The 17,508-nt window shown below is 34.4% G+C and overlaps 1 protein-coding gene across 1 annotated transcript in view; it reads left to right on the plus strand.

Annotated features, from left to right (window-relative positions):
- Nucleotides 1–3,565: 3,565 nt before the first annotated feature.
- Nucleotides 3,566–17,508, plus strand: part of LOC127853341 (uncharacterized) — a 31,555-nt gene continuing 17,612 nt past the window's right edge. Inside the window, exons 1-14 of the mRNA XM_052387789.1 lie at nucleotides 3,566–3,733; nucleotides 7,967–8,014; nucleotides 8,537–8,697; nucleotides 9,685–9,924; nucleotides 12,235–12,387; nucleotides 12,536–12,734; nucleotides 12,948–13,203; nucleotides 13,581–13,746; nucleotides 14,302–14,481; nucleotides 14,728–14,877; nucleotides 15,172–15,315; nucleotides 15,874–16,314; nucleotides 16,614–16,780; nucleotides 17,150–17,314. Coding sequence (XP_052243749.1) covers nucleotides 3,682–3,733; nucleotides 7,967–8,014; nucleotides 8,537–8,697; nucleotides 9,685–9,924; nucleotides 12,235–12,387; nucleotides 12,536–12,734; nucleotides 12,948–13,203; nucleotides 13,581–13,746; nucleotides 14,302–14,481; nucleotides 14,728–14,877; nucleotides 15,172–15,315; nucleotides 15,874–16,314; nucleotides 16,614–16,780; nucleotides 17,150–17,314 — 2,522 coding nt within the window. The 5' untranslated portion in view covers nucleotides 3,566–3,681. The remainder of the gene's footprint in view (nucleotides 3,734–7,966; nucleotides 8,015–8,536; nucleotides 8,698–9,684; nucleotides 9,925–12,234; nucleotides 12,388–12,535; nucleotides 12,735–12,947; nucleotides 13,204–13,580; nucleotides 13,747–14,301; nucleotides 14,482–14,727; nucleotides 14,878–15,171; nucleotides 15,316–15,873; nucleotides 16,315–16,613; nucleotides 16,781–17,149; nucleotides 17,315–17,508) is intronic.

Genomic DNA, 17,508 nt, shown 5'->3' on the forward strand with positions numbered 1-17,508 from the left:
TTTGACCTGGTAATTAATGTCGAAGACATTGACCAATATTATAACCCCTATCATAACCTACTAAAATGGTACCTCGTTTAGCGACAAACCTCAATCAGAACCTACTGATATGATACCTCGTTTAGCGACAAACCCCAATCACAACCCTAATGATAGCAGCACGATATAATCAAACTTGTATCTCTTTTCAGATAAAACCTTTCATTGTCTGTCATTGCCTCGTTTGATCATTACACTATACAATGATTTGGGAGTCCCAAATTTTGCTACTATATATGAAGCTTATGTCATCGCAGGTCAAACTGTTTTAAAATTAATATTATCACACTTCACGAGGTTCGTAAAGAGGAGGGAAATGATGTAGCGTTACCCGGGTCTATTAGTAATACACAGGCTCTAGCGGTCGCAGGCTTTATCCACGGCTTAACCCTACGTTTCTAACCTGTGTTTCGCATGAGACGTGAAACCGATGTGCCGTGCATCTGGAACGGGGCGTCTCTCCTATCTCACTCGCACTATAACCCTGATTGCAAGACTGGCAGAGATGATTGTATGGAAAAATACCGGTGCACTAGGTTAACATTTACTACTATGACTTGGATCATATTGAATACATTATAAATTTAAACGCTGACAAAAATCAGACCGATTGAACAACATCTTAGTTCTTTTATTATGTTATAAATTCAGCTAACTTAGATCAAAATATTTGCGATATCACATTATGAAAAAACAAATAGGTAAAAACCTACGAGCGTTACTTTTAAAAAAATGAGAAAATCATGAAATATAAAGAACTCTAATGGCATAACGTTAAGAAGAATTTAACATATTCATATGCATAGTAAGTCAGTCAGAGTTAGGGAATAAAAGTCAGTTGAACTTTGGCTCGAATCACACATCGATGTATACAAAATGTGCTTCCTATACGCTATATTAATTTTACCCTTCATTTTAAGATAAGTAGCGGGTAATACTACAGTTTTTGGACTAGCTGATATCAGTTAATGACCTGATAGATTCAGATAGTGTCCATCAGTTATTGAACGTATAGATAAAACTTATTAATACCTCGATAAATACGATATGCACTTGTTGCGGCGGACAGTTATTATATTTTGTGAAAATACTTACTTGTCAATTTACTATATACCGAGGTTATTTACCATTCGTCATTTTTAAAATTCTTTCATAAGTATAATATAATGCTTTGTTAATATAAAATAATCCATTATTTCGAACAAATGACCAAATCAGCATTAAACGGCACAAAACACATGGAGCAAATCTAAAATTTGGGTACACTGCGTTGATACCGCCTAGTTTAATCCAGAATCGTCTCGTACGTTCGCCATGGTAATGAACTGATGAACAACAATAACACTTACTCTGCTAGAACACGGCCTTTAATCACGCGCGCCATCTCTTTTTTGTGATGCATTAATAAATGAGCCAATGATTCTTCCAAAGTGTCGCTCAGGCCCGGATGTTTGAAATTTAACGGATAATTTTACAGAATGATTAGGTTTAATATGTGTTTCAACACATTTCGCATTATTTAAAAAAATCGCCCAAAGTTGTGCGATTCAGCGATTATCTAAAAATGCACAGAAACATACAATCACAACCCATTGGGAAACGTGAGGACCTTTATAAGTTGTGGCAAGGTAGGGTTCGTAAAAGGAAATCGATGTATTTGGCATGTGTGACGAGCGAATTCCCAGCAAATTAAATCGAGCTTTACATAAAACGATTGCTTTGAACCTGTAAAAATTAATGCGTGCACAAAAACATCGGCTTCTAGCCGATCTAATAGATAAATTTGCATTTTAAAAAAGAAATGGAGCTAATGCCAAGGAGGTGGCGCTCAGATTAGGAGGTGGCGCAAATGCACTTTTAAAGCTTTTTTTTTAAAGATAAATAGTTTATGTTATTGTTTCTATTATGTTTACAGGACTAACATTATTGTTTGTAAGTTAACTACTTCAACACATTTGAGTCGCGTGCGTTTTTAATTACACAAAGTAGTTTTCTAATAATGTCTTGACGGATTTAAACGTTCATCTTTGTAAGAAAAATAACAATTGACATGTATTTTACAAGAAAGGTTAACGGAAAAAGACCGAGGTATCTTCATTTTTTTGGAGTTGATAGTGGGAAAAGTAACATATATGAGCTTAGTGAAGATTCGTTGACCTTGGCATTTTAGTAAATTAAGCATTTGGATTAAGGGCCACAACTAATCGTTTCGTGAAGTATCTCACATACTGTATACAAATATTGCTGTTGATGAATTATTTTGATAATCTTGAACATTAAGTTATTGGTTTTATTTAGTATTACAAGTTTTGGTATATATCTTACAATATGTTCTATTCATGTTGATACTTCGTGATTGAGTTAATCACTGATATATTTAAAAAAACCCACTACATCTTATTTATTATAGAACGTGTGTATGTTCTTTAAATATTTGGGCCTTCGTATGTACGTTGAAAAATAAATTAAATATAACTAATAACATTATCTATCAAATGAACGTCATAAGATAATGTCATTGCGATACGACTGTTAATTGATACATCCTGCATTGGCGCCACCTCATATCATTAGCGCCATCTCCTAAGCATAGGGTCCATCTGTTTTGGAAAAATGCAAAATTATCTACTACGTCGGCAAGAAGCCAATATTTTATGCATGCATCATCTAATGTATGTTGTACGCAATCGTTTGATGCCGATAACGATTTAATTGGGGGGAATTTTCTCGTCACACAGAAAAATCTCATCGAAATGCTTTTTATCCACCATGCCACAACTTATAAAGGTTCTCACGTTTTTTGAATGGGTTGAGAATGTAAGTTTCTGTACATTTTGGGATATATATATATCTTCGCTGAATCGCACTACATTTCCCGATTTAAAAAATATTGCGAAATATGTTGAAAAAAAAACCCTAATCGCCCTATAAAATTATCCATGAAATTTCAAAACATCCGGGCCTGAGCGCCACCTCGGAAGTTGCATTGGCTCATTTATTAATGCATCTCAAAAAAGAGGTTGCGCGCGTGATAAACGGCCGTGAAATAGTATTATTTACTATTATTAACGTCCATTTGCCGTAGATAGTGTAAATAACATTGGAAACGTTCGAAAGTGGCCAATTAATATAATGCAACTATAACTGTAGAGCAGGGAGATTTAATGCCCGAGAATTTCATTATTTGGTAAACTCCGGACAAACGCTTAAAGTTAGTCCTTCGTCATGAAGGAACCACACGTTGAAATTTTAAATAAGTATTTGAAATCAGGAATTGATGAATGAATTGGTGAAAAAATTCAAAAAAGCTGATAAAATAGATATGATGTTAGTACAAAATCGTTCATAATAATGTACAGTTACACCAAAACTGAAACAGAAAAAAACTGACCCTCTAACTATTATTTCACCACTAACTCGCAATGTGACTGCTGAATCAGATAAACGTATATCGTGCGGACTTTGAGATGGTTTTCGATTGCGCACGAGTCATGATGATATAAAGCGATCGCCCTCCGCCTACCTATCAACAGTGCGTTTTCGGGAGTGAAACAATTGCTAGGTTTGACAATATTTTAGTAAGAACAATTCGCACGGAGGCTGAATACTAATTATTCCCATTGGTGGAGTAGGACCACCACAATGAGGAGGCTTTTCCTAGCGTTGGTTCCGTTGCTGGCTTCGGCCATTGCAGGTTAGATTTATGATTGTAGTATACGTGTGTGTCATGAGCTGTATTCATTTTACGCTGCTGTGGGATTAACAAAACATACCCACGACGTTTTTGAATCGTGTCTACATGTTGTTTTTTTCATATATATTTATTTTATTGAATAGTATTGTTAATAAGTCATATAAGTCATATAAATCATATCATGCGATTATTAACTACTTATGCGTTTTAAGAAAAGCGATGTTACGATAATGTAGTAACCCTTTACCACTTATATACATGTACGTATTATGACGCATTTGGGGTCACTTAGAAAGTTACATTTAATTAAATACATTTGTTACAAGATTCAAGTTTTAAAGGCTTCATTTTCAACCCTTAGTTACTGATGAGCAGCAAACAGCATAAAACCTGAACAGACTGCGAGTTACGAGTAGGCTGTTCTGGTTTTATGTTGGGTGCAAAAGCCATTTTTACGTTGCTTCTAATGGGGGAAAGGGTTTATAGATTTATTTGATCTATTAGATTTATGGTCGGTTAATAATCTCTGGTCGATTAATAATCTCCACTACGCTATTTACACATTGAGTTGCATGTCTTATTAGAGAACTATGGCGAAATACATATAAAAGAAAAAAATGCAAACATGAAATGATGTATAGTTTTATATGTCAATTGTAATGTGTTTGTCATGTATCTTTTTGTGGATCATGATGTATGTATGAGAAGGTATTCTACCGTATTCGAGTTTTCGACTTGTGTTTCTTATTTGGTGTCTATCGCTTATGCAATTAAAAACTCTGTATCGTCTGATCTGTAAATGGTATTAACTCTTTCAGTGCTGGATCCGAATTCTGAAGGCCTTTGCAAACAGTTTGGATCCAGATGAGACGCCACAGAACGTGGCGTCTCATCAGGATACAAACTGTTTGCTATTCTTATAGTATTGTTTGAAAAAAATCGAAGAAAATGCTAATTTTAGAAATTCAGCAGACGACATTTTAGCAGACGACAAATTTCCCAGCATGCAAAGGGTTAAGCAAGCCTTCGAGCGTAAAGCTGCGGTAAAGATACATATTATTTAAAAAATAGATTAAAGAACTATGACTTTCAAGAAAAAATATCCACATCAACAGAATTGTATAGTAAAATAATATTGACTACAATAGGAATCAAATGCATCAATTAAGAACATACAATATGCCTTTATAACGCATGGTATAATATTGACATTTTATAACGAAGCTATTAACCGTACAGATAATTATAATCTCAATGGGACCGTAATATGATCATTCAATGAACAGTGAATGAATCGCATATCATTATACAAAACATCACAATTTGGTCGGTCATGCAAACATGGATTTGAAGCTATATGCGGCGAGCAGAGCTCTAGAAGCTAAAATGTCCGCTAACAAACCAAGTGCCTTGCATGACTTAAAGCAGAACTGGTAGCCCACTGACTAGGCTGAGCGAATGAGCAGGCTGTTTTGACATACTCTTTGCCTCATATAACATACGATCCGTTATCGCATGACGCGACTCAATCGATGCTTGCGTTTGTAATATATTTCTTTGCAAACAATACGCATCCGTTGTTTGGAGACATTAAATATGTATGATTTCGGTTTCTTTTATTCATCCACACAGAAACAACTTTACAATTCAATAATATTATATTAAGCGCCTAAACTGTGTTTCTGATCGTAATGAAAACACATACACAATTCAATCACATGTTACATTTTAGATGTTAAAGAATAACTAGTCTAATTTCAATGTATCCAGTGATATCTCTGGTGTGGAGATTATATGCGATGCAATATTGGATAACTGATCTTATTAACAATTAGAAAATGATTACTTAAATCGTAAATAAGATAAAAACAGTTCACTTCGCGATAGCCTTCAACAAAGTCAATTAAGTACAATAAACATAATGTAACACGCGATTGCTGTATGAATTTATACAAAGTCTTTCAACAAAAAAGCTCCACGAGATTCAACAATTCAACTACCTAATAACGTTATCTTTTCGCCTCAAATAGGGAAATTCAGCTTACCAACTAACAACAATTATTTTAAAATATGTAGACTTTGTCAACAATTATTTGTCGATAAACATTTAATAGTTTAAGACATTGAACAAAAACCATTTCGTAAGCATATTGTACACCATGCAATTAAATGTATTTATTCAACTTTAAGTATAAAAACATTATTACTGAGGTTCTCTTCTATATTTTGATGAAGTCATGGAATCAAACGTCAAACGATATCTCTAAAAGGTTATCTCCCAAGATCATCCAATTGAATTGAATTATTTTGACCTTAATTATCGAAATCAATGAAACGAGATAAATATTATCACCAACATCGTCCAGAGCAAACAATGTTATCACATGTTTTACTTGTAGTTTATCGTTATAATTTATGATTTCTGATAGTTTCTAATATTCCACGTGACCATGCACTTAAGTGTCTTGTCCATTAACCAGTCCGTGCATGTGCCTGACGTAGTCACAAGCTTGGTAATTAAATATGCTGAACTAACAATTTTTTTTCCAATTTAAATTTGTTGAATCATTTGAAAGTTTTAACAGCGACGGATATTTTCTGTAACGGATAATGTTTTTTTGTGTGTGTGACACAAATAGAGAATTGACAGGAAATGTACAATTGCGTGTATTTTCCAAGTATCTTTTTATGTAGCATTGTGTATTTTAAAAATACTTATTATTATATAATTATTATTTATCCATGTAAGCAAATATACTAATATGAACAGGCTCATTTAGATCAAGCTCATTATCTTATATCTTATATTATAATCTGAAAAGAAATGAAAAAACTTCATGTGTGCTGTTTATTTTAAAGCTTTTAAAGGGGCCTTTTCACGTTTTGGTAAATTGACAAAATTACAAAAAGTTGTTTCAAATTCGCAAATCTTCGTTAAAGTTATGATATTTGTGAGGAAATTGTAATATTGAACATTTACCATGCTCATAATATCCATTATATGCATCTTTTGACGATTTAAAAACCTGAAAGTTAAAAAGCGTTGCAACGCGAAACGATTTAATAATTTGGAGAGTTCTGTTATTGTCGTTATATTTTGGGAAACTACGAGGATTGCTTATATAAAGCATAAAATACTTTCTAAATTGCTTGAGCGTGGATTCGAACCCAGTTGTGTGTTATTTTTTTTTAAATTTTATTCTCGATCTTTCACTAGAGCTTTTTATTTCCAATGTTTACAATTATCATTTAAAAGCATTTAACCTTTAAAAGTCATGATTTTATTATTTCAATACCAAATAATTTTGAATAAGAATGCACTTCGCCTGAATATCTCATCGGACTTTTGATGACAATATTGCTATTATTACAACACATACATTATGATTACCATCTTTGATGCTCAACTTCGTTCGTGCGACTTTGAACTTAACAGTACAAGGTTCAAAGTGAATGTTATATAATTACAGAGTCCGTTCTCGTGATCGTAAATAACCTTATTGACATTTAAACATAAAGAGTACAGTTTTTTCAGTCAAGAAGTAAGTCAGTAAACAATCACTTAGTTGGACTTAAGCACGCGCTGTTAGATAACACAGTGTTAGAGTACAATTGATAAATAACAACTGAGCGTATTTTTGTTCACAACAGTTTAGGTTATTTCTAAATAGCAGAGCATTCCCCCGCATTCGTTTGCAAATTCAATGTAGACTAGATTTTGTTTTAATAGTCAAAAGTAAAACCCCATTTTTAATTGAATAGTGTAAAATAGTGTCTGTGTAAACACATATATAACTCTGTTACATACTAATCTTCAGCTCACCAGTGCATACGTATAGTTCTAAACATGTTAATACCATACGAAACAAGTTGTTATTCAATATTTTTATGTTACTGTAACCCGATGGTAAAAATAACGATGGTCCATTTTATCCATTAATGATAGTTACATGCAAATTATAACGGCTTATTCGCTATGATTTTAAAATGGTTTTCAATGTGTCTATTTTGTTTGTACCCGCAGATTGTTTTACAATTTTATTCATTCCGAAGGACGTCTCGATACATCAAATATTGTTCAACAGTTATTTCTGTATCATGTGATCTCATAGATTAAAACATCGATGTCGACACAGTTGGTAACGTTACTAAGGCCATATATTAATATAATCAGCGGGGTTACAAAAATGAAGTGGAATTAGTGTTGAGCGTGTATTTTATATCCAATTTCAGGGCCCATCGTTTACTCGGACCAGGACACATGCTCATCGACTTGTACAGGTAATTTGATCAAAGTTACTAAAAGGTAACTTTTTATCGACAGACTCGATATCAGTTACATTTCAGTTATGCATTCATTACTTAACTCAAATGTATGTTCTACTTTTTAGTTAGTTGCCTCTTAATTTTTTTTATATAAACTCATTGTTGCTACAATGCTTCTGGATAACGTCGAGTACCAGATTCAAAATGCAGAAAAAATAAATGAAGTAAACTATTTTATGAATCGTTTTGTAGAGGTTTAGCTATTCTGTACTAGTCAAATATTCCAGCGTCATTCTTAACAATTCCATTCAATCTTATTTATTTAAAACACATTTTAATATATTCCTTAGATATAAGTGTCAATGATTACACTTATTTAAACCTTTGATTATTGATCTTAATATTTTAAGCCGGCGTCATTTTGACTCATTTGTCGTTTCAGCGTCAATGTTATACACTGTCAACTTATGTTCGTACTTAGTTTTGATTGACAGATGTATGCTTCTATTCATTATGTGCTTTTTTGCAAAATCACAGAGAACACGAATTTTGCTTATGTGCGCGGCCAGACGTACGAGTACAACTACGTGTCTGATATCCGCACGTCCATACAGGGCGCCTCGGAGGACCATGCGACGATTCATCTGACCGCGACCGCTCTACTGGAGATACACTCCAAATGCGAGCTATCACTCAGGGTATATACGAATAATTGACCAGTATCAAAGAAATGATTGATTGTAAAATTCGCCGTCGTTTTTCTTCTATAAAAGTAAAAAATGGCGACCGTCTCGGAAGTCGTATATTTGTGGAGTGTCATAATGTATTTCAAGTTCACACAATTGATGATATGTCTTGCACAATATTTCTTCAATACACGTAAAATTGGCCCACTTGCGACTGCCTTGTAATCGTTCAATCTTATTTTAACTTTAGATAAGTAGTTTGAAACTATATACATATTATGAACTTTATGAGCGTGGTTATATTTTCGAAATATATGTTGCTTTTTCGATACACTTAAAAAGCCGACTGGTCGCCATCTTGGACTTTATTTGAGGGACTGTCGGCCATTTTGTAAAACGCAATGTCTTTATGATTGTCAACCCTCAATACAAACGTCCTCCTTTGCTATTGAATGGAAAATACATCTCTTGACGGTCAAACTACTTTTGAGTCAGAATACATCACTTTTAGGTCAAAATAAATCTCTTGTAGGTCAAAATACATCTCTTGTAGGTCCAAATACATATCTTGTAGGCCAAAATACATCTTCAGTATGTCCAAATACATCATTTGTAGAACAAAATACATTACTTGTTGGTCAAATTATATCTATTGTAAGTCAAAATATCACTTGCAAGTCAAAATACATCTTTTGTTGGTCAAAATACATCACTTGCAGGTCAAAATACATCACGTGTAGGTCAAAATACATAATTTGCAGGTCAAAATACATGCCTTGTAGGTCAAACTACATCACTTATGGGTCAAAATACATCATTTGTAGGTCAAATTACATAAATTGTAGGCAAAATTTACATCTCTTGTAGGCAAAAGTACCTCTCTTGTGGGTCAAAATACATCACCATAAGATCAAAATACGTCACTTCTTGTAAAAACCTATACATCTGTGTCTCGGGAATATTTAAGAATCACCTTCAGCGATGTCACTATGTTTGCAGTTGAAGAATGTCAGACTGACCGAGTACGATCCAAACAGGAAGGCAATGGTCGATGTCTCACCAGAATTCGCAGCTGGTCTAGAGCAAAACTCCGTCCGACTGTCGTACCAAGATGGAGCCATCGAGAATGTCTGCCTGACAAACAGCGAGCCGACGTGGGTCATGAACGTGAAGCGGGGTATCATCTCTATGCTGCAGAATCGCATGAAGGACTTACAGAAGAATGAAACTGTTTCGGAGGTATACCATTCGTTTATTTTTATGTATATTTTTCTCAATATGGTGTAAACATTATGAGGAACATGTAAACATGTTATGCTAACATCGTTACTATTGACATAATAATGATAATAATAATAATGCCTATACAAACTCGATATATGGACATTAGCATATATTTACCAAATTTACCATCCGTAATACAACCACAATGAATATTCGTATCCTAAACATGTTCAATATAACATTTTGAGCGTTATCATTGGCCAAAGTTTGACCAATGTCATGTTCTTATTTTGGCGAAATAACGTCGTCAGTATTACAGCAGTCATTTACTGACCAATTGGACGTTTACAAGCTATGGTATATACTATGCGTCTGTCGTTGTTTTTAAGAATTAAATGTTATAAAGTTGATTATCAATCTGACTTGCGATTCGAAAAATACATCAATATTAAAAAAGCATTCTTGTGATGAAGATGTTCAAAATTTCAGCTTAATATTTATAGTAAATAGACGGATGCACATGGATATAAAAATGCGCTTAACGAATAAAGTAACTTCTTAGATGTATATGTAAACCGTAAAAAGCTCATGCGTAGAATACACGAATGTTGTTGCGTGATATCTATCACATGTTCTAACAAAGTTTCATTGGAGTTAAACATGGTACAAAGGAAATGTTAACTTGTTATAATCCTATTCCCTTGTCACGGCATTAAAGTTTGATTATTGATACTAAAATTTAAAGCGAAATAATACGATTCTTTCAAATATATTTTTTGATATAAAATGTGTAAAAAACTTAGTAAACAAATATTTCAATATAAATTAAAATAAAGGTAAAGAAGAACATGTGTCGATAAATGCGAAATAAGCCAGATATTTAATTCTGAAATCGAAAATGTCTGTACAGTCAAATTCGCCAGCATGTAAATATGCATGTACAATGCGAATCTAATTTTTTTTAACGGTTCATTTTAAATTCCTGCAACGATATCTATTCATACGACACACGAACATTAATTAAAAAGACGAATGCTTTGGGTATTGTAGGAATATTTGTACGAAATATCTTCGTCACAATCGGCTCGGGGCGCTAATTTGTCGTTGTTGGATTTTATGAAATTTGTCTTCAATGTTAAAATTTTCTTGCAAATTGTGTGGTTTTGTAACATATTTTATCAATATATTACAATTTAACACATATACAAAATCGTTATATCTCGCTTTAAACTCGTCCAGGAAATAAATAAGAAAGCTTGCCAAAAGTTTGCTTAAAGGGGCCATCCAACGGTTTGGTTATTTGACCAAAAAAAAATTGTTTTAGATTCGCAAATTTTCGTTTTAGTTATGATATTTTTGAGGCAATAGTAATACTGACCATTTACCATCTCTTAAATATCTATTATATGCATCTGTTGATGATTTGAACACCTGAAAATTATAAAGCGTCGTGCGACGCGAAACGATTGAATAATTTGGAAAGTTCTGTTGTTGTCGTTTTATTTTGGGATACTACGAGGATTGCTTTTATAGGTTAACAAATTAAAAGACATCCGCTCTAAGCCTGAGAATGGATGGTCGAGTGGTATAGGCGGGAGACTTTTTACTCCAAGACTCCAGGAGTCAGTGGTTCGAGCCCTGTTGAGGGTTATTTTTCTTCCATTTTTTAAATTGTATTATTGTTTTTGTTTTTTTACTGGAGATTTAAGTTCAAATGATTAAATTTATCAATATAAAGCATTTAATGACAAGCTTCAATACATGCCAAAATCTGTTGGGCGGCCCCTTTAAAATAAGAATGCCTGACCTCGTTTGATACGTGAGTTATGAAATGACTTCGAAGGTCAGATTCCATATTTATTTTGAATTCTTTGTACTCTTACTCGTCTGTTACATTATGTATTGCATATTAATGTGCGTTGTTTTTGTTTTTAAGATTATACCAATACAGTCGTTGACAAGCAAATATTTACTGGCGAACAATCTTTTTTTTGACATTTCGTCACGAAAACACGCGTATCAAAAATGATAAATATGCATTTCGTTCATATAACGTTTGGATAATTGATGGTTATCTATAGGTCAAAATGTTAATATTTAAATAAACGTTTGTTTTTGTCAAAGTATTAAACAATGTTCATGATGCTCTATACGGATTATTCATCATATCAAGATAGCCTTATATGAAGACTGTTAAAATTGTTGTCAGGAAATTTGAGTTCGATGCGTTCAACACAAGTATACGTTTTGGAATTTATTGCTTTTGATACCTCCCCTTTTGTACGCACGATTGTGCCTTAACGGTGGTATATTTTTCATATAAAGACGGATGTTTCCGGCCTGTGTGACACCAAGTACAGTTTTGATAAATCCGGCAGGAACTCTATCATCGTCTCTAAAACCAAGGACCTCTTGGCATGCACGGACAGACATGGCTACAACTCGGCCATTCAGGGTGTACCCTTCACCGCTGACTCTGTACGTATAGTGCTGTTTTACTATTTGAATTGACATGCTAAATGATGGCAGGTCAAAACATTGACGTTTGCATTCGTTTGATAATTTGAAAAGTGCGTTTTTCATATTTATTGATATAAGTATATAAAGTGTCACTTTCCACCCTCAGGACATCCAGTCAATGCCTCTACTGAGGAGTGATCACAACTGCAAGCACGAGATCGACACGCGCAATGGACACATGAAGACCGCTAGTTGCCAAGAGACGCACATTTTCCGTCCGTTTTCCAACTCGGATAGTGGCGTTGTTACCATCACCACACAGACATTGTCTTACGTCGGCAGAACCACGGGCACAAAGTCTCCATGTAAGAGGCGTATCTAAATAAAATGATAACAGTCTAACATGGATATGGCTATTACGTTTTTGATGAATCAAATACTGATTGTTGATCAAAGTATGTTTCAAATTATGCATGATTTATTTGAAATAGCCATACATAAATAATGAGGATCAAAAATATAAATAACACAAAAGTATTACTTTATATTAACACTAAAAAGTTAATTTTATATTACAGCTCCAATAACTGACAGAGTTACATTGAAATTTGAACACGCTAACGGCATCGACACTGAAAACCAAATACGCAAGGACATCACCCGAAAGCTGGTGGAGACTTGCGAGCAGACGAAGTCAGGTTTGAGACCGGAGTCTCCGCGTCTGTTCACAGACCTTGTGTACATGATGAGATCGGCGGACAAAAACACGCTGTCTGACGTCTACCGTACACTGAACGAGGGATCACTCTGCTTGGATAACAAAAACATAACAATGTGAGGAATTGTCATCGGGCATGAATTTTCTATTCTGAAAAACAAAATCAACTAATGTGTAGTTGTTGTTTCACTAAGTTCGTTAACAGCTGGGCGTAATTATTTAAATAGCAAATACCAGCAAACTTTATTTAAAACGAAGTTAACGTATGCATATGTTGAAATCCAGCAGATCACGGTTTCGAAAGAATTTATTACAATATGTTGGAAGATTCATCCCTAAACATTATTTATCTTAATTGTTCTTATGTGTTAACGCCACATTGAACACGCACAGAGCATCAAGTTCGTCGTGTATTTGTTTTTTTTTAAACTGGATATTATGTATCATCATGTTAAAGGATGCCCCGATTGATACTTGCATTTATTCAATTTAGCAAATTCTTCCTGGATGCTCTTCCAATGGCTGGCACCCCAGCGACTGTTGAACTGATGACTGAACTAATAAAACAGAGAGTTGTCACAGGAAGCGAGGCGATCATGTGGATCGCTAGCCTTAACTTCATAAAGAAACCCTCCCAAGATATGCTTCGAGATGTAAAGGTAATCATCTTGTGTGGTTCTGTGACGAGTATTTTAATTGACGTATTTGCCAATACTTGTGCCATATAAATGAGTTCCATTGAAAACTAAAGGGCTGCACCATTTTGTTTGTAAAATTGCATCAACTTACACAACATGTGGTTACTAGGTCTAAATGTTTATCACGTACACCAAATATATTTCTTCTAGGCTATTTCCGGCATCATTCACAAACTTATTTACGCGTAGTTTTGTACATTTTGGAATTTGATGTTACATTGTTATGCTTAATGTAGTGAAAAGCAATCATTTAAACCGGTTCGTCTTGAGACAGATACTATGCAATCAATTTCCTGATTATTTAGCTGCTTATCGCGTTTGTTTATCTTTTGTCTTGTTCCGGGGCTGTTAGAAATGTTTGTTTAGAATATCCAGCATTTATCGTATACTTAAGAATGACCAGCAGATGGGTTGCCACTAAAAGCCCAGTAAAGCGTTTGCAATGAACGGGCTTCTGCTGAACGCCCAGTAAAGTGCTTGTACCGATGTTTATTTGTCACAATTCTTTCTTCCCAGCCACTAATAAACATTCCCGAGCTAGAAGACAAAGCTCTTCTGTCCGTCGGAACCCTCGTGTACAGGTACTGCATTCACCGTAGTAACTGCGAAAGTGACGAAGTGGCCCGCGCAGTTGTCTCTGCTATCGTAAACAAGATGGCTAAAGGATGCAAAGTCAATGATGCCAACATGAAATCGGTAAGTTTCGAAATAATTTTTATATAGATGGGTTTTTTAAAAGAACTTGCGAGTAATTCCAATAATTGTTTGCATATTATGTTTATAGATTCTTGTTCAATTGAATGCTAGATCTTAGACCTATAGAAACTAGTGTTATGTGAACGACACGATTAAGAACGCATGTAATAAAATTGTACTGTAGTCACCTTATATAATTTTTCATTAACATATTCCCATTTCATAACTTCAATTAAACTGTCTCAGACTCTGATGGCCCTGCGTGCTATTGGGAATGCCGGATACGTCGGTAACGGTATGCGTGACCTTGAGACCTGTGTGAGGAATCTTGATGGTCCAGTGGAAATCAGACTGTCTGCCATTGAGGCCTATCGCAGAATGCCATGCTCTGCAAGCGTATGTAACACACACATCACAATACAATTTATTTTGGTTTAATGTTAAATTGCGCTTAATATGTTTTTGTTTTATTATAAAAGATAAAGCCTTTAACTCAGCAGTCAACATTTGAACCGCGATTTGTTCAAAATACTGTAAGCGACATCATCATTGTTTATTTTTCTAATAATCCTTTTTTTATAATGATTTATCGTGTTATTTGTTACGTTGAAATTAGGAACGTAAAATGATGATGCAAATGATATACATTCAATAATTAAGAACATGCTTAAACTCTGTTGGAATTCACAGAGGTCCGCACTCATGGATGTGTTGAGCAAGCCAGACGAAGATTCCGAACTTCGTATCGCCGCCTACCGGATGCTAATGGAGTGTCCATCCGACAAGATATTGGCAATCGTCAAGAATACTCTTGCCAAAGAAACCGTGAATCAGGTGAGACTTGGTTACCGATAGGGATATGATGTTTTGGGTCGTATTCACCAAACAATTCTTAGACTTAAGTCTATGAATAAAGAATATTATTAAAATTTGAATATTAAGGAATTGATTTAATTTTTTGTCAAACTTGGCATTTACCACCTCAATATACGTCATTCTAAATGTGGACCGTTTAATTAAGGACAAACTTACAAGTTGAAACGATAATATATTCAAATACTTGACATATTTTTATTTTCGATATTCTCAAGTCTTAGAATGGTTTGATGAATATGGGCTCTATTCTGTTTGAAGCTGTCTTTTTACTGAACTGGTATTGGTATTAACTGTTATTGTCTAAGATTGTTTAGTTCAACGGCAGTTAACAATAATTAAATAGTTAATGCTTAGCTATTGTTTTAAAATATTGAACTTCGATGTCTAAAGCATATTTCAAATTTTATCAAATAGTTAAAACAAAACTATAAACTATTGAAAATCGATATTATAAAACATATTCAACATGAAAAGAAACACTTACAATATGAATTCAATTGTTTGTATACTACGCAGGTCGGCTCTTATATCTGGACTCACTTAACAAACTTGATGGAGACATCCGACCCACACAAACAGGAAATCAAGGCCTTACTTGAGAATGAAGATCTGATGAAAGAATTTGACCTAGACAAGCGCAAGTTCTCGCGTAACTACGAAGGATCAATCTTTGTAGACAAATTCAACACCGGCGCTAAATTTGAAGGTGATTTAATCTGGTCACAAAAGTCCTTCATCCCTCGATCTGCCGCCGTGAATTTGACCATCGACCTGTTTGGACATTCCGTAAATTTGCTGGAGTTAGGCGGGAGAGCTGAAGGTCTCGAAATTTTCATGGAAACGCTTTTCGGCCCAAATGGCTATTTCAAAAGGCCAGAAAACAAGAACGAGCCACAGAAAACAGACTTAGTTTTGAAAAATGTTGACTTGAAAAAGATTGAAAAAATCGACAAGAAGGTACGTTCAGTTAACGATTCAGGATTCCATTTGCACATACCGTCTGAATTCAAATCTATTTTTGTCAATTGCTTGCATATTTAAATTATTAGGTTTCAATACAAAATATCTTTCAATCAATTAAATATGCAGTAATTTTCAACATTTAGTGCAATCAAGAAGCCAAATGGGAAGTTGTTTTTTTCTGCAAGCTTTTTAAAGCTTGTTAAAAAAAATGATATTTTTAACGATACGAAGTAAAAAACATTGTGTTATTATATTGAAACTGTAGCAAATCTTTGTGTACACATTGTTTTAAGATGGGAGTCTCAATGGCTGACTTGAGAGGCTCAATATACATGAGGGTGTTTGGTAATGAAATGAGGTACACTAACTTCCACGGCCTCTCAGATCTGCTGAGCGGACCCCAGATCAACATTCCTGAACTAATTATCAAGCTAGCGGAGGAGAGTGATTACAGTTACAGGTAAACGAAATTCTTACGTACAAACGCAAAACTAAATTCGGTAAGTATTTTGGCCAAAACTCTTTACAGTTTATATACAACTATTATTTTTAAACGATGTAACTTGTTCGAGCAAGTGTATATAGTTTGTGGAAGATCTGTCAACGAGATTTTACTTTTCACGATAAGCGCACACTAGAGGCATTTTATTTTTGAACTTTTAGTGAAACAAGAAATCCTATAAGTGGACGGCGTGCAAACATAGTAACATGTCAGTACTGCAATTGTTTTATACAACGATAAGTTGTGTTAATTTGTTTCGAAACTAAAAGCCTCGCTTTAAAGATAAGTACAAATACATGTCTGTATGAGTTTGTCTATTGTTTTCAGTCAATCGACAATGTTCTTAGACAGTAGTTTCATCATTCCAACGGCGTCAGGGTTCCCACTCAACCTAACAGTGAACGGTACCGCGATGATCAACCTAAATATTCATGGAAAGATGGACATTAAGAGACCACCAAGTCTTGATATCTCTGGACGGATTGCTCCTAGGTAAGACGGATATAAACGCATCTTTTTTTTATACACATAACATTGTTCATTAAATGTCTAATCAGAAGACATTTAAATCATTATACATGTGTATTATACATTATACAAGTATGTATAATGTACATGTATGCACACGTGCATGGGTTGCTACTGGTAACAATTCTCTGGAACCAGTATGTAATAATGCAGGCTTT

Source organism: Dreissena polymorpha, chromosome 12 (assembly GCF_020536995.1).
Source record: "Dreissena polymorpha isolate Duluth1 chromosome 12, UMN_Dpol_1.0, whole genome shotgun sequence".
In the NCBI taxonomy this organism is placed as follows: Eukaryota; Metazoa; Mollusca; class Bivalvia; order Myida; family Dreissenidae; genus Dreissena; species Dreissena polymorpha.